The sequence below is a fragment of the Ranitomeya variabilis genome, chromosome 1, assembly GCF_051348905.1.
Source record: "Ranitomeya variabilis isolate aRanVar5 chromosome 1, aRanVar5.hap1, whole genome shotgun sequence".
In the NCBI taxonomy this organism is placed as follows: Eukaryota; Metazoa; Chordata; class Amphibia; order Anura; family Dendrobatidae; genus Ranitomeya; species Ranitomeya variabilis.
Genome location: NC_135232.1, coordinates 310,608,524 through 310,634,421, shown reverse-complemented (window position 1 = coordinate 310,634,421; position 25,898 = coordinate 310,608,524). Strand labels below are relative to the sequence as shown.

General features: G+C 45.5%; 1 protein-coding gene across 4 annotated transcripts in view; it reads left to right on the top strand.

Moving 5' to 3' along the window:
- RHBDD3 (rhomboid domain containing 3) overlaps nt 1-25,898 on the top strand; it is a 72,323-nt gene that overhangs the window by 35,398 nt on the left and 11,027 nt on the right. For all 4 annotated transcript variants that reach the window (XM_077296773.1, XM_077296764.1, XM_077296743.1 and 1 more), the window contains exon 3: nt 9,649-10,032. In XM_077296773.1, the coding sequence (XP_077152888.1) occupies nt 9,649-10,032 (384 nt within the window). The remainder of the gene's footprint in view (nt 1-9,648; nt 10,033-25,898) is intronic.

The following is a 25,898-nucleotide window of genomic DNA, read 5'->3' as shown; positions in this document are numbered from 1 at the left end:
AAAGGTGGGGGCTACGACCCTGAATCTACTCGCTCCACAATTGTAACAGACCTCTCTACACTGAGAATTAGTAACTCCGCATACATCACAAATCCACCCGACAGGATCATAGAATAGAGGCGCACTAAGTTTTGGCAACCCAGTATATTGGTGCTTTGGGATTGAGGGGCACAGAGCTTACAGTCGGGAGAAGAGGCTTAGTTTCCTGGGGAGGGACCATATTATCTAACAGGGAGCCCCCCTGTTGATCTTCAATTTGCTATATATCAATCACTCAACTTGATACAGGTAATTACCAATCTTTCAATTACTTACAAGTTTTACTCTAAGACTAGGCACAGGTCTATTTCACTTTCAATTTCATACAGTACTTATTGCTTTAAACATAAATCTCTCAGTGTGTACTAAACCAAGGACAGAGAAAACTTTGGAATGCAATACATAGCCCCCCTCTCTGTAGCCCACAGCACCGAAGGGAAAAATTTCAAGCAGATCGCGCAGGGATTCACTCACCCCCTCCCATCTAGTAACACGGAGATAAGAAAAATCACTGCATTCTTCAGCGCTGAAGGGAGAGCAAGAGCCCAACTCTATACCCCCCTTCCTCCAGCACGTAGCGCAGATCAGGAGAAAAGAGAATAACTGACAAATCTCGCAGCGGTCCGCTCCGCCCCTCCCATATCCTACAAAGTAACAAATTGCAGCAGTTTTCAGACTTAATTTCTACAAAACTTTCCTATGATCCTCCGTGGTCTGGGCGGAGCCCCAAGGACGGCCCGTATGCACACACACGGCAGGTTTCCACCCAGGTTGGATTCTACACAACACAAACAGGACACACCTACGCTTCTGGAGAGCTCATCCCGTCGCCATTACAGGGCGCTGGCTGAGACTGCATTTTCATCATCAGTGGCACGGCGGCCATTTTTCAATCTGTAAGATCACAATTCTAAGGCATTTTATAACCAAACACGGGCTCTACATTGTCTGATCCTCCCTCTCCATCAACCTATTTTCATCCTTTGTTCTTTAAGCTTCGCGCAACTCGCAGATAAGCTTCTTGACTGTCTCTTGCCCTCCCGTGACCATTGTCTTGACTTCCACAGCATCCTCATCTAACTTGTGGGGCACAGACTTCTGCTTTAAGATACGCAGCTTGGCTCACAGAATACTATGGTTTTCTGAAGTAAAACCACTGGCAGCGATATCAACACTGATATTCTAAAAACACGGAGCCTCTCGCTCAACGTATAAGAAAAAGAGCCTCGCGCTCAATATTTTCTGTCCCTAACCTGAACACCAGTGATTACAGACTATCCTGCCACGATATTCCAACCGTTGGGAGGCAGCCTCCTAATGAGACCCCTCCACAAAAATATAGGTGGTCCCCTCTCGGAACGTCTTAAGTTACCTATCAGCACAGGTGGTCCCCTCTCGGAACGCCTTAGTTACCTGTCTGGACAGGTGGTCCCCTCTCGGAACGTCTTAGTTACCTATCAGCACAGGTGGTCCCCTCTCGGAACGCCTTAGTTACCTGTCTGGACAGGTGGTCCCCTCTCGGAACGTCTTAGTTACCTGTCAGCACAATATCACAGAGGCTGCGTCTCCTATCCCTTTCTCTAAGCTGCCCCACAATCTACAACTAGCTCAATTTTTCAGTCCACTTCACTACTAGACAATAGTCACGGGTAGGATGGTTGAATGGAGTACAATGACCGGTGGAGGAGGTGTGGTGTACAGAGGACGCACAGGATGCGACGTCTCTCAGTTGCTGGTTCAGAGCGTGGCACAGGATCGCATTCGGTCTCACCACTCGACCGGTCACTCCCCAGACCCAAGGAGACCACAGACAAACCAATAACGGCTGAGACACTAGCAAGTGTGACACATACAATGTATATGATCGCCACTTACCGTGTGCGGAGGGTGATCAGTCCTCGAGGTCAGCCACTACGGGTATCATCCACAGACATCCAGGCATGGGTCCAGGGGGTCTCGGATCGCTGGCCACACCCCCCGTTGGGCTGCCAATTGTCGGGGTCGTAACGACAAATACATCCTTCCTTCACCAGTCATTCCAAATTAAACTATAAGCATGTGGTACCGGGTAAGAATGAGTCAGACAGGTAGCTGGTTCAATCTCAGTGCATGCTCGTGGATCCACACACATGTGTGTAACGGTCACAGCAACAACTGGCTTTATTCTAAAATACACAATACTATATTGAGTGTTAGGGGAAGGCGTGCATTAGGCGGGGTTTGAACAGTATACGTCCAGTGCTCAGTCCTTCTGATTCGTCAGACGTCTCCTGGTGGATTCCTCCTCTTCTTTACTTCTCTAAGTTTCGTTTCCAAAGAAATGAATCTTAACCCTTCGGTCACTAAACTGAAACGAAACTGAACACTGGCGGCCATCTTTAAATACAGTTACATTTGCATTAGCAAGGAATTAGGAAAAACTTATTGTTTCACAGTATAAGAGTATAAAAGTACAAAAAATATATAAGGAAATATATTTTCACCTTGACATCACGAACAGAGAGAGTCATGCCAGCTTGTACGTTGCCCAGATTAACAAGGTCCGTGACAGATGTCGAGGAACAGGACAATCCGATAATAAATGGGCTACTGGAACAAACTAAACATGGACAAGGTAAGAGAACCTGGATCTGATGAAATGCTACTATATCAGCAGACCAAATGAGAGAGGATATATGAAGCAAATGAGGAAACTCTGGATGGATACAAGACCTGCATGTCTACTGAAGGAGAAACAACTAGTCACCCAACGTTTCAATGTTATAAAGACACAACTTGAGATGGATTAACTGCACTGCAGATCCACATCACATGAAGACCTGGAAGAACAACATGTGCAACCCCTTGAAAATCCTGATCCAATCCTGCAAATAGAACTGCAGCTGATCTGAAACAAGAAGATCTTAGATAAACTAAATAGCATCAATACCAGAGATCGACTGCCAAGGCTCAGCAAATAAACGCCACCAGACAATATGCTAGAAGATGCCAATAAAGCACTTTCATCAATACCTACCACCACTATAAGGCCATGTGCACACGTTCAGGATTTCTTGCAGAAATTTCCTGAAGAAAACCGGAAATTTTCTGCAAGAAATCCGCATTTTTTTTTTGCGTTTTTTCCCCGTTTTTTTTTGCGTTTTTTTTAGCATTCTGCAAGCGTAATTAGCTTGCAGAATGCTTAAAGTTTTCCAAGCGATCTGTAGCATCGCTTGGAAAACTGACTGACAGGTTGGTCACACTTGTCAAACATAGCGTTTGACAAGTGTGACCTACTTTTTACTATAGATGCAGCTTATGCAGCATCTATAGTAAAAGATAGAATGTTTAAAAATAATAAAAAAATGCTTATACTCACCCAGACATCTCCTCAGCGGCGTCCGTTCCTCTTCCTATAGCTGGTGTGTGCGCACAGGACCTTCCGTGACGTCACGGTCACGTGAGCGGTCACATGACCGCTCACGACCAATCACAGGACAGTGACGTCATCGGCAGGTCTTTCACCGCACACCAGCTACAGGAACCGAAGCGACAGCATGCAGTGGAGGCGGGAAGACATCGAGGGTGAGTATAGGACTATTTTTTATTTTAATTCTTATTTTTTGACCACTTATATGGTGCCCAGTGCGTGGAGGAGAGTCTCCTCTCCTCCACCCTGGGTACCAACCGCACATAATCTGCTTACTTCCCGCATCGTGGGCACAGCCCCGTGCGGGAAGTAAGCAGATCAATGGACCCCTAGGTGTGCAGAATCCCCTGCAATTCCGCATTTTAATGAACATGTTGCTTTTTTTTCCGCGATGCGATTTTTTCGTGGAAAAAAAGGCTACATTTGCACAAAAAATGCGGAATACACTTAAAATAATAGGAGGCATATGTAAGCGTTTTTTTCACGTTTTTATAGCGAAAAAACGCGAAAAAAACGTGAAAAATACTTAACGTGTGCACATGGCCTAACTCAAACTAATCTATGCTACTGCCTCAGCAATCATGGAAATGCTTGGCTATGCAACCAGCAAGAACAACAGAAGTAAGTGCCCCCCTTGGAAAAAAAAGATTGGAGACAAAGATCAAGGTGATCCTAAGGGAAGTCAGCCAACTAACTGAAATACAGAAGGGTGTAAAGTAGTGATGAGCGAGTGTGCTCATTACTCGAGTTTTCCGAGCATGCTCGAATGTTGTCCGAGTATCTTGGGCGTGCTCGTAGATTATGTTTGAGTCTCCGCAGCTGCATGATTTGCGGCTGCTAGACAGCCTGAACACATGTGGGGATTCATTAACAAACTGACAATCCCAGCATGTGTTCAGGTTGTCTAGCAGCCACAAATCATGCAGCTGCGGGTACGCAAACATCTACGAGCAAGCCCAAGATACGGAGAACACTTGAGCATGCTCAGAAAACTTAAAAAAACAAAACAAGCTGGACAAGTACAAAGGCCTGACCCCAAATGAAGCCCTAGAGACTGCTAAACAAAGGCTCACAGCACTTGCTGCAAGACTATGGAGATACACTAGAGAAGCTGAGGCCAAGAAGATAAATGCCCTGTTCTCCAAAGAACCACCTAAGGTGTACTCATAACTACAGAGTAACAGCACAAAGGCAGCAACTTCACCAATAAAATAACAGCTTATAAGGCGTATCTGCATATTGTACAGTCTCATGATATTATAAACATACCTATAAATGTAAGGGACTGTGTGACCTATCATCACTATCGTTTGCAAACTGACACACACAAAAAAAGATGATATTTTGGTCCAAATTATTCAAAATATACCAAACTTTATTTTATAAAATTACAGACACAAGTGAAAGGGAATGGAACACAAAACCATAATCCCAAAAACATGCTGTGCAAAAGGGAGGCACGTCTCCCTGGGCATCTAGTAGTGGGCATATAATAATGACTAGCCTCTCAAATAATCCCATAACATCAAAGTACAGAGAGACAGCCTATATGTACATAAGTAAATACTCCACTATCCACCATGATCACTTCTCGGAGTGTGTTGCTATTCCGAGATCTATTTAAATAAATACAAATAGTCAATATAATCACCTTCTAGTGCTGCGGTCAAGATGTCCAACACGCATTTCGGAGAAGCACCTTCGTCAACGTGCGTTGGGGCGGAGGCGCGCCCCCTGGGTCATTGTCCTGTTGAAAAATAAATGATGGTCCAACTAAAGGCAAACTGGATGGAATAGCATGCCACTGCAAGATCCTGTGGTAGCCATGCTGGTTCAGTATGCCTTCAATTTTGAATAAATCCCCAACAGTGTCACCAGCAAAGCACCCCAACACCATCACACCTCCTCCTCCCTCCATGCTTCACGGTGGGAACCAGGCATGTAGAGTCCATCCGTTCACCTTTTCTGCGTCGCACAAAGACACGGTGGTTGGAACCAAAGATCTCAAATTTGGACTCATCAGACCAAAGCACAGATTTCCACTGGTCTAATGTCCATTCCTTGTGTTCTTTAGCCCAAATAAGTCTCTTCTGCTTGTTGTCTGTCCTTAGCAGTGGTTTCCTAGCAGCTATTTTATCATGAAGGCCTGCTGCACAAAGTCTCCTCTTAACAGTTGTTGTAGAGATGTGTCTGCTGCTAGAACTCTGTGTGGCATTGACCTGGTCTCTAATCTGAGCTGCTGTTAACCTGCGATTTCTGAGGCTGGTGACTCGGATAAACTTATCCTCAGAAGCAGAGGTGACTCTTGGTCTTCCTTTCCTGGGGCGGTGCTCATGTGAGCCAGTTTCTTTGTAGTGCTTGATGGTTTTTGCAACTGCACTTGGGGACACTTTCAAAGTTTTCCCAATTTTTCAGACTGACTGACCTTCATTTCTTAAAGTAATGATGGCCACTCTTTTTTCTTTACTTAGCTGATTTTTTCTTGCCATAATACAAATTCTAACAGTCTATTCAGTAGGACTTTCAGCTGTGTATCTACCAGACTTCTGCTCAACACAACTGATGGTCCCAACCCCATTTATAAGGCAAAAAATCCCACTTATTAAACCTGACCGGGCACACCTGTGAAGTGAAAACCATTTCCGGTGACTACCTCTTGAAGCTCATCAAGAGAATGCCAAGAGTGTGCAAAGCAGTCATCAAAGCAAAAGGTGGCTACTTTGAAGAACCTAGAATATAAGACATATTTTAAGTTGTTTCACACTTTTTTGTTAAGTATATAATTCCACATGTGTTAATTCATAGTTTTGATGCCTTCAGTGTGAATGTCCAATTTTCATAGTCATGAAAATACAGGAAAATATTTAAATGAGAAGGTGTGTCCAAACTTTTGGTCTGTATTGTATATACACTAGATGGTAGCCCGATTGTAACGCATCGGGTATTCTAGAATATGTATGTAGTTTATTTATGAAGATTTTAGAATAATACATTGAATACACAGGATTCGGCTGGCCGCAACCAATTAGCGAAGCGTGGTTCAAATCCCGCACCAATTCGCGGCCGGACTGCGTCTGTTGCTGATTGTTCGTGGCCGGCCATTTAGTATATAACAGCCCACATAGTAAATAGCACAGCCACGTAGTATATTGCACAGCCACGTAGTATATTGCACAGCCACGTAGTATATTGCACAGCCACGTAGTATATAGCACAGCCCAGGCTGTGATGGGGTGCTACGCCAGATGACCTGGCCTCCACAGTCACCAGACCTGAACCCAATCGAGATGGTTTGGGGTGAGCTGGACCGCAGAGTGAAGTCAAGAGGGCCAACAAGCGCTAGGCATCTCTGGGAACTCCTTCAAGATTGTTGGAAGACCATTCCCGGTAACTACCTCTTGAAGCTCATCAAGAGAATGCCAAGAGTGTGCAAAGCAGTCATCAAAGCAAAAGGTGGCTACTTTGAAGAACCTAGAATATAAGACATATTTTCAGTTGTTTCACACTTCTTTGTTAAGTATATAATTCCACATGTGTTAATTCATAGTTTTGATGCTTTCAGTATGAACGTACAATTTACATAGTCATGAAAAAACAGAAAAATCTTTAAATGAGAATGTGTGTCCAAACTTTTGGTCTGTACTGTATATATATATATATATATATATATATATATATATATATATATATATACATACATATACAGTGAGTATTTGGTACACTGCCGATTTTGCTGGTTTTCCCACCTACAAAGAATGGAGAGGTCTGTAATTTTTTAAGTGGGTACACTTCAACTGAGAGAGACAGAATCTAAAAATAAAAATCTTAAAAGCGCTTTGCATGATTTTTAAATAATTAAATTGTATTTTATTTAATGAAATACCGTAAGTATTTGATCACCTACCAACCAGCAAGAATTCTGGTGTCACAGACCTGTTAGTTTTTCTTTAAGAAGTCCTCCTACTCTGCACTCATTTCCTGTATTAATTGCACCTGTATGAACTTGTTACCTGTATAAAAGAAACCAGTCCACACACAATCCCACTCCAACTTTTCCACTATGGCCAAGACTAAAGAGCTGTCTAAGGACACCAGGGACACAATTATAGACCTGCACAAGGCTGGGACGGGCTGCAGGACAATAGGCAAGTAGCTTGGTGAGAAGGCAACAACTGTTGGCACAATTATTAGGAAATGGAAGAAACACAAGATGACTGTCAATCATCCTCAGTCTGAGGCTACATGCAAGATCTCACCTCATGAGGTAAGGATGATTCTGAGAAAAGTCAGGAATCAGTCCAGAACTACACCGAATAACCTGGTCAATGACCTGAAGAGAGCTGGGACCACAGTCTCAAGCATTACCTTTAGTAACACTCTACGCTGTGTAGCGGACTGGCTAGTGGAACCACTGTGCTGTGATCCGAGGAGAGCCTGGAGGGCCGTGACTAGGTACCTTACCAAGCAGGGCTGTGGAGTTGGAGTCAATGTCCATTTTAGTGGAGTTGGAGTCATTATAAAATGGACCAACTCAAAAAAATTGTAATGATTTGGGTTCAGTAGTTCAGTGCAGGATGTGCTGGAAATGTTTTCATAATTATTTGGTAAATTTATAAAATGTCCTGAAATGTCTGTTTTATTGCTCATCTAAGGATCTCCTCTTTTAGTTGCTATGAATCTGTGCTGCACTTTATGTACATGCGCAGTAGTGACCAGTGCTGTGAAGTCAGAATCTTAAGTCAGGGAAATTGAGGAGTAGGAATCAGTGATTTGGCTTACAGTCCTGTTACCATGTCCAACCTTGGTTAGACAGCAGCTGACGGTACCGCAATCCGAGGAGAGATGAGGGAGGCGGAACCAGGTGCCACACTAAGACTGACCTCGGGTGGATGGCACAGAATAATAGACAAGCAGGCGGGTACAGCTGATAGGCAGGAACAGCTGATGGTCGAGGCTTATAGGCAAGCAGGTATACAGGAATATACGTGCACTGGAACTTGAGAACTAACAAGTATGTTGGATACACTATTTAAGGCACCAGGTGCTAGTATACTGTCTCCCAGCCATTGGCTGGTTACACGTTAGGACGGTGTGCGCTGTTCCTTTAAGAGGCAAGGACCGCGCGCACCCTCTAAGCACAGTGCCCGGGGATCTGTGAGCCATGCGCAGACCCCGAGCAGCAGCAAGAGGATGAGGGAGATGTGCGGGGTCTTGGTGGTGAGTGTGTCAGCGTCTCTGCTGGGGGAGGAAGGCAGAGTGCAGAGACACTTGTGCGACAGCAGCAGGAGAAGTGTGGGACTCCGGCCATTAGAGAGTCAATGTTTGTGCAGGGGATGGGAGTGCAGAGATGCCGGCTCTACAGTACCACCCCTTTACGGCCCTCTTTTTGGCCCTCTTTTTCAATCCCGCATGGTTGTTCTCCCTAGGCTCTCAGGAAATCTCAGAACCAAACCGCTTCCAATCTAAAAGAAAAAAAGTTTTTTCCTCTTACCCTCTTGGTGGCCAGAATGTTCTTTAGCTCAAAAATATCTTCAACGCTGACTGGAGCAGGAGTGGTCTCAGGATCTTTAACCCCTTCACGCCGCAGCCAATTTTTGTTTTTGCGTTTCTGTTTTTCGCTCTCCTTCTTCCCAGAGCCATAACTTTTTTATTTTTCGTTCAATATGGCCCGGTGAGGGCCATTGATTTTGCAGGTTGAGTTGTACTTTTGAATGACACCATTGATTTTACCATATCCTGTACTCAAAAACGAAAAAAATTCCAAGTGCAGTGAAATTGCAAAAAAAGTGCAATCCCACACTTGTTTTTTTTTCACCATGTTCACTAAATGCTAAAACTGACCTGCCATTATGATTCTCCAGGTCATTGCGAGTTAATAGACACCAAACATGTCTAGGTTCTTTTTTATCTAAGTGGTGAAAAAAAGTTCCAAACACAGCACATACTACCTCTATGTGCCCATGTGACACTGTGCTCATGGGATTTATAGAAGAGCATAAAACAATAAAGTTCAGGTTGAAATCTAAAAATCAAACTGGAGGCTGAAGAGAAGCAAGCAGGAAGCTGAACTTCATGGAAGTACACCACGTATAATAGTCGTACAAGGTGGGTGTGATAGAAATCGGGTGGGGTGCAGGGATGGAAAAATAAATGCTTAACCGCTTCTTTAAATGTAATTGTATTTTCTTTTTTTTTTTTAGGGCATCGACTATTTACCCACATACTCTGTGCCACTGACAATCGGCAAATTATATTCTCATTGGTTCTCTTCCCACTTCTGTTCTGGAGGATGGAGGAACGTCTCGGCACCTTTTATTTTCTGCAGTTGTCCTGTCTGGGCACACTGTGTTCTGCCATTCTTTACCTTCTGATATCCTTCCCCCTGCCAATGCCACCAGTGCCTGCTTCAGGATTCCTTGCCACCCAGTTATCATTATTGGTAGCTAAGCACAAAGCTGTCACATGGAGACTTGGCAAAAAGGTGTCTTTTATGTTACCTTATGGAATTGTATTGATCACTCAGCTACTCTTTCCAGAATCTTCACTTCTATTTCATATGAGTGGAATAATCTGTGGACTGGCTAGTATCCTTTCATGTGATATTCATTAGGAAAAGTAATGGACTCATATATATATTCTCATGCAACATTTTAAAGGGAGCCTGTCAGCAGTTTTGGCCTATATAAGATACAGCCATTGCCTTTCATACAGCATTCTATAATGTAGATAAGCCCCTGGTCAGACCTGAAAGAGAAGAAAAATGAGTTTTATTATACTACCCTGGGGTGGTCCGGTGCGGTCCAGTCCGATGGGTGTCGCCGGTTTTGGGTCCAGCGCATCCCATCTTCTTGCGATGCTGCCCTCCTGTTGCTTCATTGCTCTCCATCATCGCGCTCCTGCGCAGACGTAATTATCTGCCTGTTGAGGGCAGAGCAAAGTACTACAGTGTGCAGGCGGCGGGAAAGGTCAGAGAGGCCCAGCGCTGCACACTGTAGTACTGCAGTGGGGGCGGCATAGCAAGAAGATGGGAGGCCCCGGACCTGTGACACCCATCGGACCGGACTGCCCCCCTGGTGAATATAATAAAACTTATTTTTCTTATTGTTCTGGTCGGACCGGGAGCTTATCTACAGCATTATAGAATGCTGTAGATAAGCCTTGAAAGGCAGTGGCGGTATCTTATATCAGCCAAAACTGCTGACAGGTTTGCTTTAAGTACTAAGTACCGGTATATCATCTTGTGGAATAGAGGCCAGCTCTTTTTTTTTTTAAGCAGGGGGTTAGCAATATATACACACGTGGTCAAGATTGTTGGTAACCCTCGTTTAATGACAGAAAAACACACAATAGTCACAGAAATAACTTGAATCTGACAAAAGTAATAATAAATAAAAGATCTATGAAAAATGAATACGTGAAAGTCAGACATTGCTTTTCAACCATGCTTCCACAGAATTAAAAAAAATATATAAAACTCATGAAATAGGCCTGGACAGAAATTATGGTACCCCTGAAAATAATGTGACAAAAGGGACATGTGTAACTTTCATTTGATCATTTTGATAGATTTTTTTTTATTTATTATTACTTTTGTCAGATTCAAGTTATTTCTGAGGCCACTGTGGGTTTTTCTGTCATTAAACGATGGGTACCAACAATTTGTGTGTGTGTGTATGTATGTGTGTGTATATATATATACATATATATACATACACTCACCGGCCACTTTATTAGGTACACCATGCTAGTAACGGGTTGGACCCCTTTTGCCTTCAGAACTGCCTCAATTCTTCGTGGCATAGATTCAACAAGGTGCTGGAAGCATTCTTCAGAGATTTTGGTCCATATTGACATGATGGCATCACACAGTTGCCGCAGATTTGTCAGCTGCACATCCCAAAGATGCTCCATACAAGGCAGGATGGATCCATGCTTTCATGTTGTTTACGCCAAATTCTGACCCTACCATCCGAATGTCGCAGCAGAAATCGAGACTCATCAGACCAAGCAACGTTTTTCCAATCTTCTACTGTCCAATTTCGATGAGCTTGTACAAATTGTAGCCTCAGTTTCCTGTTCTTAGCTGAAAGGAGTGGTACCCGGTGTGGTCTTCTGCTGCTGTAGCCCATCTGCCTCAAAGTTCGACGCACTGTGCGTTCAGAGATGCTCTTAGGCCTACCTTGGTTGTAACGGGTGGCGATTTGAGTCACTGTTGCCTTTCTATCAGCTCGAACCAGTCTGCCCATTCTCCTCTGACCTCTGGCATCAACAAGGCATTTCCGCCCACAGAACTGCCGCTCACTGGATTTTTTTTCTTTTTCGGACCATTCTCTGTAAACCCTAGAGATGGTTGTGCGTGAAAATCCCAGTAGATCAGCAGTTTCTGAAATACTCAGACCAGCCCTTCTGGCACCAACAACCATGCCACGTTCAAAGGCACTCAAATCACCTTTCTTCCCCATACTGATGCTCGGTTTGAACTGCAGGAGATTGTCTTGACCATGTCTACATGCCTAAATGCACTGAGTTGCCGCCATGTGATTGGCTGATTAGAAATTAAGTGTTAACAAGAAGTTGGACAGGTGTACCTAATAAAGTGGCCAGTGAGTGTGTGTATATATATATATATATACACTCACTGGCCACTTTATTAGGTACACCTGTCCAACTTCTTGTTAACACTTAATTTCTAATCAGCCAATCACATGGCGGCAACTCAGTGCATTTAGGCATGTAGACATGGCCAAGACAATCTCCTGCAGTTCAAACCGAGCATCAGTATGGGGAAGAAAGGTGATTTGAGTGCCTTTGAACGTGGCATGGTTGTTGGTGCCAGAAGGGCTGGTCTGAGTATTTCAGAAACTGCTGATCTACTGGGATTTTCACGCACAACCATCTCTAGTAGGGTTGAGCGAAACGGGTCGATCATTTTCAAAAGTCGCCGACTTTTGGCTAAGTCGGCGTCTCATGAAACCCGATCCGACCCCTGTGCTTGTCGGCCATGCGGTACGCGACTTTCGCGCCAAAGTCGCGTTTCAATGACGCGAAAAGCGCCATTTCTCAGCCAATGAAGGTGAACGCAGAGTGTGGGCAGCGTGATGACATAGATCCTGGTCCCCACCATCTTAGAGAAGGGCATTGCAGTGATTGGCTTGCTGTCTGCGGCGTCACAGGGGCTATAAAGGGGCGTTCCCGCCGACCGCCATCTTACTGCTGCTGATCTGAGCTTAGGGAGAGGTTGCTGCCGCTTCGTCAGAAGCAGGGAGAGCGTTAGGCAGGGTCCACTAACCACCAAACCGCTTGTGCTGTAGCGATTTCCACTGTCCAACACCACCTTCGGTGTGCAGGAACAGTGGAAGCTATTTTTTTTTTTTTTTTTCCTCAGCGTTGTAGCTCATTGGGCTGCCCTAGAAGGCTCCGTGATAGCTGTATTGCTGTGTGTACGCCACTGTGCAAACCAACTGCTTTTTTCAAAGCACATATCCTCTTGTTCCTTTCTGCACAGCTATCTTTTTTGTTTGTCCACACTTTTTATTTAATTTGTGCATCAGTCCACTCCTATTGCTGCCTGCCATACCTGGCTTAGATTACTGCAGGGAGATAGTAATTGTAGGACAGTCCCTGTTTTTTTTTTTTTTTGTGGGAGATTAAGATTGGCATTTCTGCTACAGTGCCATCCCTGTGTGTGCCATCTCTCACTGAGTGGGCCATAGAAAGCCTATTTATTTTTTCCGTGATTTGTGTTCTAAATTCTACCTCAACACAAAAACACTACATCAATCAGTGGTAGAAAAATATTGGCCTCAGTCAGGGCTTGTGTGCCACTGCTGTGTGTGCTATCTCTCATTCAGTGGGCTATAGAAAGCCTATTTATTTATTTATTTTTTTTCTTATTATTTGGTTTCTAAAGTCTCCCTGAAAAAAAAAAAAAAAAAAAAAAACAGTGGGAGAGTAATATTGCCCTTTCAGCTTGTGTGCCAGTCTTGACTCCTGGGTGTGCCACCTCTCTCTCATTCAGTGGGCCATAGAAAGCCTATTTATTTTTTTGGTTTTTTTAATATTATTTGGTTTCTAAAGTCTCCCTGAAAATAAAAAAAAAAAACTTAAAAAAACAGTGGGAGAGTAATATTGCCCTTTCAGCTTGTGTGCCAGTCTTGACTCCTGGGTGTGCCACCTCTCTCATTCAGTGGGCCATAGAAAGCCTATTTATTTATTTTTTAAAATATTATTGGGTTTCTAAAGTCTCCCTTAAAAAACAAAAAATACATAAAAAAACAGTGGGAGAGTAATATTACCCTTTCAGCTTGTGTGCCAGTCTTGACTCCTGGGTGTGCCACCTCTCTCATTCAGTGGGCCATAGAAAGCATTTTTTTTTTCTCCTTGATTTGTGTTCTAAAATCTACCTCAACACAAAAACACTACATCAATCAGTGGTAGAAAAATATTGGCCTCAGTCAGGGCTTGTGTGCCACTGCTGTGTGTGCTATCTCTCATTCAGTGGGCTATAGAAAGCCTATTTATTTATTTATTTTTTTTCTTATTATTTGGTTTCTAAAGTCTCCCTGAAAAAAAAAAAAAAAAAAAAAACAGTGGGAGAGTAATATTGCCCTTTCAGCTTGTGTGCCAGTCTTGACTCCTGGGTGTGCCACCTCTCTCTCATTCAGTGGGCCATAGAAAGCCTATTTATTTTTTTGGTTTTTTTTAATATTATTTGGTTTCTAAAGTCTCCCTGAAAAAAATAAATAAATAAATTAGGTGGGAGATTAATATTGACATTAGTGCTTGAGTGACAGTCCTGCGTGTGTGTCATCTCTGTGATTTTGTGCCACAGAAAACAGAGTGTGTAACATTGTGCCTGATTTTCCTTGTGGTCTCACCAACCTGTTAAGGGATATTGAAATCATACTGAAGTTATAGCTCACCGTGTAAGTTGTTTGACAGCAACAAATAAAGTTACTTTGGTTAAGATTTTAAAACAATGAGGAAGTCTGGTGCAAGAGGTCGTCGTGGGCGTTCATTGTCAGCTGGTAATGATGGTAGTGGTAGTGGAGCATCAGGTGGTCGTGGGGATAAAAATATTCCACCTAAGTCTGGAGCTGTGGAGCCAGTTTCGTCGTCAGGCTACACAAGGCCTCGAACGCTCTCTTTTCTGGGAGTAGGAAAACCGCTTTTAAAGGCGGAGCAGCAACAGCAAGTTTTGGCTTACATTGCAGACTCAGCCTCTAGCTCTTTTGCCTCCTCTTCCGAAACTGGTAAATGTAAAAGCAGCGCGTCGCTTGTGGATGTTCACGGTCAGGGACAAGTCGCTTCCTTGTCCTCCTCAGCAAAAACTACAACAAGAGAGAAGGATGCAGCAGGCGACACAACGGGTCACTCCATGGAGCTCTTTACACATACCGTCCCTGGCTTAGAAAGTGAAACATTTAACAGGCCATGCCCATTACAAGTATATTCTGACATGGAGTGCACTGATGCACAGCCACAGCCAGAGTACTATGCTGCTCCTTTGACTCAGACCACCACATTGCCCTCTCAGGGTACAGATCCACAATCAGACCCTGATGAGACTATGTTGCCCCGCCACGAACGCTATACCACCGACCGACACAGTGACACAGACGAAGTTGCACACGAGCTCGAAGAGGAGGTAATAGATGACCCAGTTATTGACCCCGATTGGCAGCCATTGGGGGAACAGGGTGCAGGCGGCAGTAGTTCAGAAGCGGAGGTGGAGGAGGGGCTGCAGCAGGCATCAACATCGCAACAGGTTCCATCTGCCGGGCCCGTATCTGGCCCAAAACGCGTGTCAAAGCCAAAACCTGTTGGAGGACAGCGTGGCCATCCGGTTAAAGCTCAGTCTGCAATCCCTGAAAAGGGATCCGAGTCTAGGAAGAGTGCAGTCTGGCATTTTTTTAAACAACATCCAACTGATCAGCGCAAAGTCATCTGTCAAAAATGTTCAACTAGCTTAAGCAGAGGTCAGAATCTGAAAAGTCTAAATACTAGTTGCATGCATAGACACTTAACCACCATGCATTTTCAAGCCTGGACTAACTACCAAACGTCCCTTAAGGTTGTAGCACCCTCGGCCAATGAAGCTAGTCAGCAACGCAACATCCCTTCCGTCACTGTAAGGCCACCATTTTCCGCACCACCGGCAGTATCTGTGCAGGTTTCTTTGCCAGCCAAAAGCAGTCAGGGTCAGGGAACCACCAGTTTTGTAGGAGGAAATATTGCATCTAGGGCACCGGCGGAAACAATACCGTCTCCAACCGTCTCTCAGTCTGCCATGTACACCGGCACACCCGAAAGTTCCACGATCTCCAGCTCTCCAGTCCAGCTCACCCTACATGAGACTCTGGTTAGAAAAAGGAAGTACTTATCCTCGCATCCGCGTACACAGGGTTTTAACGCCCACATAGCTAGACTAATCTCGTTAGAGATGATGCCCTACCGGTTAGTTGAAAGCGAAGCTTTCAAAGCCCTGATGGAGTACGCTGAACCACGATACGAGCTACCCAGTCGACACTTTTTTTCCAGAAAAGCCATCCCAGCCCTGCACCAGCATGTTAAACAGCGCATCGTCCATGCACTCAGGCAATCTGTGAGTACAAAGGTGCACCTGACTACAGATGCATGGACCAGTAGGCATGGCCAGGGACGTTATGTGTCCATCACGGCACACTGGGTGAATGTGGTGGATGCAGGGTCCACAGGCGACATCAATTTAGGGACAGTTGTGCCTAGCCCACGGTCTAGGAAACAGTTGGCTGTAGGCGTTCGCACCCCCTCCTCCTCCTCCTCCTCGTCCTCCTGCAGAAGCTACAGCTCTTCCACAGAACGCAGTCTGCCAACCACTCCATCGGCAGATGACACTGTTGCACACCAGTTGTCCCATTATGGGCCAGCTACTGCCAAGCGTCAGCAGGCTGTATTGGCTATGAAGTGTTTGGGCGACAACAGACACACCGCGGAAGTTCTGTCCGAGTTCTTGCAACAAGAAACGCAGTCGTGGCTGGGCACAGTAGATCTTGAGGCAGGCAAGGTAGTGAGTGATAACGGAAGGAATTTCATGGCTGCCATCTCCCTTTCCCAACTGAAACACATTCCTTGCCTGGCTCACACCTTAAACCTGGTGGTGCAGTGCTTATTGAAAACTTATCCTGGGTTCTCCGACCTGCTCCTCAAAGTGCGTGCACTTTGCTCACATATCCGACGTTCGCCTGTACACGCCAGCCGTATGCAGACCTATCAGCGGTCTTTGAACCTTCCCCAGCATCGCCTCATCATAGACGTTGCAACAAGGTGGAACTCAACACTGCACATGCTTCAGAGACTGTGCGAACAGAGGCGTGCTGTTATTTATTTGTGGGAGGATACACGGGCAGGCAGTAGGATGGCAGACATGGAGTTGTCAGGTGTGCAGTGGTCTAAGATACAAGACATGTGTCAAGTCCTTCAGTGTTTTGAGGAATGCACACGGCTGGTTAGTGCAGACAACGCCGTAATAAGCATGAGCATCCCCCTAATGCGTCTGCTGATGCAAAGTTTGACGCACATAAAGGAGCAGGCGTCTGCACCAGAGGAAGAGGAAAGCCTTGATGACAGTCAGCCATTGTCTGGTCAGGGCAGTGTACAGGACGAGGTAGCGGGCGAAGAGGAGGTGGAGGACGAGGAGGATGATGGGGATGAGTATATTTTTAATGCCGAACCTTTCCCGGGGGCACAGGAAATTGGTTGCGTGTCACGGCCGGGTTCTGGTTTTTTGAGGGACACAAGTGACGTAGATTTGCCTGCAACTGCCCCTCAACCAATCACAACCGGAGATTTGACAACTGGAACTTTGGCCCACATGGCGGATTATGCCTTACGTATCCTAAAAAGGGACACACGCATTACGAAAATGATGAACGATGACGATTACTGGTTGGCCTGCCTCCTTGATCCACGCTATAAAGGCAAATTGCAAAATATTATGCCACATGAGAACTTGGAACTAATATTAGCAACCAAACAATCAACTCTTGTTGACCGTTTGCTTCAGGCATTCCCAGCACACAGCGCACGTGATCGTTCTCACACGAGCTCCAGGGGGCAGCAGACTAGGAGTGTTAGGGGTGCACACATCAGAAGTGGCGTTGGACAGAGGGGTTTTCTGACCAGGTTGTGGAGTGATTTTGCTATGACCGCAGACAGGACAGGTACTGCTGCATCAATTGAAAGTGACAGGAGACAACATTTGTCCAGTATGGTTACTAACTATTTTTCATCCCTTATCGATGTTCTCCCTCAACCGTCATTCCCATTTGATTACTGGGCCTCCAAATTAGACACCTGGCCAGAATTGGCAGAATATGCATTGCAGGAGCTTGCTTGCCCGGCAGCAAGTGTCCTATCAGAAAGAGTATTCAGTGCTGCAGGTTCAATATTAACCGAAAAAAGGACTCGTCTGGCTACCCAAAATGTTGACGATCTAACATTCATTAAAATGAACCACAACTGGATTTCGAAATCTTTTGCCCCACCTTGCCCGGCCGACACCTAGCTTTCCTATGAAAAGCTCTTGCCTGTGAATTACTTTTCTAATGTCTAATTTGCTGCAGCTGATTGTACAGCATACGACATGTTTACACCTCCCTAAATGGCAAAACTCCCCACACGGGGCCGTGGTATCGCGACTTGGCGCAAGCACCCGTGAGACTGCTGTTTGTCTGAAGAGGTGGGTGTGCTCGCTTTTGGTTGACGGCATTGCTACTGGGTCCCTCATAGTACAATGTAGTGTCTCTGGCGGTGGTGGTGCGCACCCAACGTCAGACACACCGTTGTAACATGAGGGGCCCTGGGGCGGTCCCGCCGGCCTCAAGAGAGTTCCCCCCTACCCCAGCTCAAAATGTGCTCTACCACGTGCAAAATTATGTCGCACAGCTCCACCAATCTTTAGTCTATTCGCTGACATCATTCAATGTCTGGCACTGACAATACAAATTTGTAGACATCTATGATGCTACTTAAAGTAGTCTGTGTCTGTGTCCTATATTGGCACCATTAAATAGTTACTGCCAAATTACTATGTCAGAAACTCAGTAGATGAGCCCACCCCTGTACCTAAGTATGCCACCTTTTTTTTGTTTTGGTTGTTTTGCGAGACATTAACATCTATTTATATTTGGGGAGTACTGGGACAGACACTCCTTGCACTACTCCTCCACTCACCACCAAGCTGCCTGTGGATCCATGTAACCGCTGTAAAGCTGCCATGAGCCTATTGTTTGTTATTTTAGGCCTTTGATAGCCTGTCTGCGGTCCCTACTTTAAATACTCCTCCACTCACCACCAAGCTGCCTGTGTATCCATGTAACCGCTGTAAAACTGCCATGAGCCTATTGTTTGTTATTTTAGGCCTTTGATAGCCTGTCTGCGGTCCCTACTTTAAATACTCCTCCACTCATCACCAAGCTGCCTGCCCGTGTATCCATGTAACCGCTGTAAAGCTGCCATGAGCCTATTGTTTGTTATTTTAGGCCTTTGATAGCCTGTCTGCGGTCCCTACTTTAAATACTCCTCCACTCACCACCAAGCTGCCTGTGTATCCATGTAACCGCTGTAAAGCTGCCATGAGCCTATTGTTTGTTATTTTAGGCCTTTGATAGCCTGTCTGCGGTCCCTACTTTAAATACTCCTCCACTCACCACCAAGCTGCCTGTGTATCCATGTAACCGCTGTAAAACTGCCATGAGCCTATTGTTTGTTATTTTAGGCCTTTGATAGCCTGTCTGCGGTCCCTACTTTAAATACTCCTCCACTCATCACCAAGCTGCCTGTGTATCCATGTAACCGCTGTAAAGCTGCCATGAGCCTATTGTTTGTTATTTTAGGCCTTTGATAGCCTGTCTGCGGTCCCTACTTTAAATACTCCTCCACTCACCACCAAGCTGCCTGTGTATCCATGTAACCGCTGTAAAGCTGCCATGAGCCTATTGTTTGTTATTTTAGGCCTTTGATAGCCTGTCTGCGGTCCCTACTTTAAATACTCCTCCACTCACCACCAAGCTGCCTGCCCGTGTATCCATGTAACCGCTGTAAAACTGCCATAAGCCTATTGTTTGTTATTTTAGGCCTTTGATAGCCTGTCTGCGGTCCCTACTTTAAATACTCCTCCACTCACCACCAAGCTGCCTGTGTATCCATGTAACCGCTGTAAAACTGCCATGAGCCTATTGTTTGTTATTTTAGGCCTTTGATAGCCTGTCTGCGGTCCCTACTTCAAATACTCCTCCACTCATCACCAAGCTGCCTGCCCGTGTATCCATGTAACCGCTGTAAAGCTGCCATGAGCCTATTGTTTGTTATTTTAGGCCTTTGATAGCCTGTCTGCGGTCCCTACTTTAAATACTCCTCCACTCACCACCAAGCTGCCTGTGTATCCATGTAACCGCTGTAAAGCTGCCATGAGCCTATTGTTTGTTATTTTAGGCCTTTGATAGCCTGTCTGCGGTCCCTACTTTAAATACTCCTCCACTCACCACCAAGCTGCCTGTGTATCCATGTAACCGCTGTAAAACTGCCATGAGCCTATTGTTTGTTATTTTAGGCCTTTGATAGCCTGTCTGCGGTCCCTACTTTAAATACTCCTCCACTCATCACCAAGCTGCCTGTGTATCCATGTAACCGCTGTAAAGCTGCCATGAGCCTATTGTTTGTTATTTTAGGCCTTTGATAGCCTGTCTGCGGTCCCTACTTTAAATACTCCTCCACTCACCACCAAGCTGCCTGTGTATCCATGTAACCGCTGTAAAGCTGCCATGAGCCTATTGTTTGTTATTTTAGGCCTTTGATAGCCTGTCTGCGGTCCCTACTTTAAATACTCCTCCACTCACCACCAAGCTGCCTGCCCGTGTATCCATGTAACCGCTGTAAAACTGCCATAAGCCTATTGTTTGTTATTTTAGGCCTTTGATAGCCTGTCTGCGGTCCCTACTTTAAATACTCCTCCACTCACCACCAAGCTGCCTGTGTATCCATGTAACCGCTGTAAAACTGCCATGAGCCTATTGTTTGTTATTTTAGGCCTTTGATAGCCTGTCTGCGGTCCCTACTTTAAATACTCCTCCACTCATCACCAAGCTGCCTGCCCGTGTATCCATGTAACCGCTGTAAAGCTGCCATGAGCCTATTGTTTGTTATTTTAGGCCTTTGATAGCCTGTCTGCGGTCCCTACTTTAAATACTCCTCCACTCACCACCAAGCTGCCTGTGTATCCATGTAACCGCTGTAAAGCTGCCATGAGCCTATTGTTTGTTATTTTAGGCCTTTGATAGCCTGTCTGCGGTCCCTACTTTAAATACTCCTCCACTCACCACCAAGCTGCCCGTGTATCCATGTAACCGCTGTAAAACTGCCATGAGCCTATTGTTTGTTATTTTAGGCCTTTGATAGCCTGTCTGCGGTCCCTACTTTAAATACTCCTCCACTCATCACCAAGCTGCCTGTGTATCCATGTAACCGCTGTAAAGCCGCCATGAGCCTATTGTTTGTTATTTTAGGCCTTTGATAGCCTGTCTGCGGTCCCTACTTTAAATACTCCTCCACTCACCACCAAGCTGCCTGTGTATCCATGTAACCGCTGTAAAGCTGCCATGAGCCTATTGTTTGTTATTTTAGGCCTTTGATAGCCTGTCTGTGGTCCCTACTTTAAATACTCCTCCACTCACCACCAAGCTGCCTGCCCGTGTATCCATGTAACCGCTGTAAAACTGCCATAAGCCTATTGTTTGTTATTTTAGGCCTTTGATAGCCTGTCTGCGGTCCCTACTTTAAATACTCCTCCACTCACCACCAAGCTGCCTGCCCGTGTATCCATGTAACCGCTGTAAAGCTGCCATGAGCCTATTGTTTGTTATTTTAGGCCTTTGATAGCCTGTCTGCGGTCCCTACTTTAAATACTCCTCCACTCACCACCAAGCTGCCTGTGTATCCATGTAACCGCTGTAAAACTGCCATGAGCCTATTGTTTGTTATTTTAGGCCTTTGATAGCCTGTCTGCGGTCCCTACTTTAAATACTCCTCCACTCATCACCAAGCTGCCTGCCCGTGTATCCATGTAACCGCTGTAAAGCTGCCATGAGCCTATTGTTTGTTATTTTAGGCCTTTGATAGCCTGTCTGCGGTCCCTACTTTAAATACTCCTCCACTCACCACCAAGCTGCCTGTGTATCCATGTAACCGCTGTAAAGCTGCCATGAGCCTATTGTTTGTTATTTTAGGCCTTTGATAGCCTGTCTGCGGTCCCTACTTTAAATACTCCTCCACTCACCACCAAGCTGCCTGTGTATCCATGTAACCACTGTAAAACTGCCATGAGCCTATTGTTTGTTATTTTAGGCCTTTGATAGCCTGTCTGCGGTCCCTACTTTAAATACTCCTCCACTCATCACCAAGCTGCCTGTGTATCCATGTAACCGCTGTAAAGCTGCCATGAGCCTATTGTTTGTTATTTTAGGCCTTTGATAGCCTGTCTGCGGTCCCTACTTTAAATACTCCTCCACTCACCACCAAGCTGCCTGTGTATCCATGTAACCGCTGTAAAGCTGCCATGAGCCTATTGTTTGTTATTTTAGGCCTTTGATAGCCTGTCTGCGGTCCCTACTTTAAATACTCCTCCACTCACCACCAAGCTGCCTGCCCGTGTATCCATGTAACCGCTGTAAAACTGCCATAAGCCTATTGTTTGTTATTTTAGGCCTTTGATAGCCTGTCTGCGGTCCCTACTTTAAATACTCCTCCACTCACCACCAAGCTGCCTGCCCGTGTATCCATGTAACCGCTGTAAAACTGCCATGAGCCTATTGTTTGTTATTTTAGGCCTTTGATAGCCTGTCTGCGGTCCCTACTTTAAATACTCCTCCACTCATCACCAAGCTGCCTGTGTATCCATGTAACCGCTGTAAAGCTGCCATGAGCCTATTGTTTGTTATTTTAGGCCTTTGATAGCCTGTCTGCGGTCCCTACTTTAAATACTCCTCCACTCACCACCAAGCTGCCTGCCCGTGTATCCATGTAACCGCTGTAAAGCTGCCATGAGCCTATTGTTTGTTATTTTAGGCCTTTGATAGCCTGTCTGCGGTCCCTACTTTAAATACTCCTCCACTCACCACCAAGCTGCCTGTGTATCCATGTAACCGCTGTAAAGCTGCCATGAGCCTATTGTTTGTTATTTTAGGCCTTTGATAGCCTGTCTGCGGTCCCTACTTTAAATACTCCTCCACTCACCACCAAGCTGCCTGCCCGTGTATCCATGTAACCGCTGTAAAACTGCCATAAGCCTATTGTTTGTTATTTTAGGCCTTTGATAGCCTGTCTGCGGTCCCTACTTTAAATACTCCTCCACTCACCACCAAGCTGCCCGTGTATCCATGTAACCGCTGTAAAACTGCCATGAGCCTATTGTTTGTTATTTTAGGCCTTCGAAGCCTGTCTGCGGTCCCTCCTTCCACTAGGCCTCCACTGACCAGACCACTGCTGCCCGTGTACCCCTGGAACCAATTTTAAAGTGCCTACAGCCAGCCCATTTTATTGTGTTAGGCCTTCGAAGCCTGTCTGCGGTCCCTCCTTCCACTAGGCCTCCACTGACCAGACCACTGCTGCCCGTGTACCCCTGGAACCAATTTTAAAGTGCCTACAGCCAGCCCATTTTATTGTGTTAGGCCTTCGAAGCCTGTCTGCGGTCCCTCCTTCCACTAGGCCTCCACTCACCTGACCACTGCTGCCCGTGTACCCCTGGAACCAATAATAAAGTGCCTACAGCCAGGCCATTTTATTATGTTAGGCCTTTGAAGCCTGTCTGCGGTCCCTCCTTCCACTAGGCCTCCACTGACCAGACCACTGCTGCCCGTGTACCCCTGGAACCAATAATAAAGTGCCTACCGCCAGCCCATTTTATTATGTTAGGCCTTCGAAGCCTGTCTAAGGTCCCTCCTTCCACTAGGCCTCCACTCACCTGACCACTGCTGCCCGTGTACCCCTGGAACCAATAATAAAGTGCCTAGAGCCTATTTTTTTATTTAATTTAATATTAATAAAGCCAGGATGAACTACGATATACCACGCTATGAGCTACCCAGTTGACAATTCTTTTGCGAGAAAAGCCATCCCACCCCTCCACCTGCATGTTAAAGACCGCATTGTCCTTGCATTCTGTCAATTTGTCAGTCCAAAGGTATACCTGACAACAGACACATGGACCTGTAGGCCTGGCCACGGAAGGTTACGTGTCCTTTGTGGCTAAATGGGTTAATGTATTGGATGCATGGTCCACACAGGGGACAGCCTGCAAAGTCTGTCTGCAGTCCCTAGTTCAAGTTGTCCTCAACTGAATAAAGCTGAGCTTCTACCTTCTGGCTCTGATTAACTGCTGTTTTTAAAAAAATTGGCTGTTCCGTCCTTCTAAAGGTGTCTGCCCCTGCCTGGTGTTGTCCTCAACTGAATAAAGCTGAGCTTCAACCTTCTGTTCCAAATTACCATTTTTAAAAATGCAATTGGCTGTTCCGGCCTACTAAAGGTGTCTGTCTGCCCCTGCCTGGTGTTGTCCTCAACTGAATAAAGCTGAGCCTCAACCTTCTGTTCCAAATTACCATTTTTAAAAATGCCATTGGCTGTTCCGGCCTACTAAAGGTGTCTGTCTGCCCCTGCCTGGTGTTGTCCTCAACTGAATAAAGCTGAGCTTCTACCTTCTGCCTCTTACTAACTGCTGTTTTTTTAAAAAATTGGCTGTTCCGGCCTACTAAAGGTGTCTGTCTGCCCCTGCCTGGTGTTGTCCTCAACTGAATAAAGCTGAGCTTCAACCTTCTGTTCCAAATTACCATTTTTAAAAATGCAATTGGCTGTTCCGGCCTACTAAAGGTGTCTGTCTGCCCCTGCCTGGTGTTGTCCTCAACTGAATAAAGCTGAGCCTCAACCTTCTGTTCCAAATTACCATTTTTAAAAATGCCATTGGCTGTTCCGGCCTACTAAAGGTGAATGTCTGCCCCTGCCTGGTGTTGTCCTCAACTGAATAAAGCTGAGCTTCAACCTTCAGTTCCAAATTACCATTTTTTAAAAATGCCATTGGCTGTTCCGGCCTACTAAAGGTGTCTGTCTGCCCCTGCCTGGTGTTGTCCTCAACTGAATAAAGCTGAGCTTCAACCTTCTGTTCCAAATTACCATTTTTAAAAATGCAATTGGCTGTTCCGGCCTACTAAAGGTGTCTGTCTGCCCCTGCCTGGTGTTGTCCTCAACTGAATAAAGCTGAGCCTCAACCTTCTGTTCCAAATTACCATTTTTAAAAATGCCATTGGCTGTTCCGGCCTACTAAAGGTGTCTGTCTGCCCCTGCCTGGTGTTGTCCTCAACTGAATAAAGCTGAGCTTCTACCTTCAGTTCCAAATTACCATTTTTAAAAATGCCATTGGCTGTTCCGGCCTACTAAAGGTGTCTGTCTGCCCCTGCCTGGTGTTGTCCTCAACTGAATAAAGCTGAGCTTCAACCTTCTGTTCCAAATTACCATTTTTAAAAATGCAATTGGCTGTTCCGGCCTACTAAAGGTGTCTGTCTGCCCCTGCCTGGTGTTGTCCTCAACTGAATAAAGCTGAGCCTCAACCTTCTGTTCCAAATTACCATTTTTAAAAATGCCATTGGCTGTTCCGGCCTACTAAAGGTGTCTGTCTGCCCCTGCCTGGTGTTGTCCTCAACTGAATAAAGCTGAGCTTCTACCTTCTGCCTCTTACTAACTGCTGTTTTTTTTTTAAATTGGCTGTTCCGGCCTACTAAAGGTGTCTGTCTGCCCCTGCCTGGTGTTGTCCTCAACTGAATAAAGCTGAGCTTCAACCTTCTGTTCCAAATTACCATTTTTAAAAATGCAATTGGCTGTTCCGGCCTACTAAAGGTGTCTGTCTGCCCCTGCCTGGTGTTGTCCTCAACTGAATAAAGCTGAGCCTCAACCTTCTGTTCCAAATTACCATTTTTAAAAATGTCATTGGCTGTTCCGGCCTACTAAAGGTGAATGTCTGCCCCTGCCTGGTGTTGTCCTCAACTGAATAAAGCTGAGCTTCAACCTTCAGTTCCAAATTACCATTTTTAAAAATGCCATTGGCTGTTCCGGCCTACTAAAGGTGTCTGTCTGCCCCTGCCTGGTGTTGTCCTCAACTGAATAAAGCTGAGCTTCAACCTTCTGTTCCAAATTACCATTTTTAAAAATGCAATTGGCTGTTCCGGCCTACTAAAGGTGTCTGTCTGCCCCTGCCTGGTGTTGTCCTCAACTGAATAAAGCTGAGCCTCAACCTTCTGTTCCAAATTACCATTTTTAAAAATGCAATTGGCTGTTCCGGCCTACTAAAGGTGAATGTCTGCCCCTGCCTGGTGTTGTCCTCAACTGAATAAAGCTGAGCTTCAACCTTCAGTTCCAAATTACCATTTTT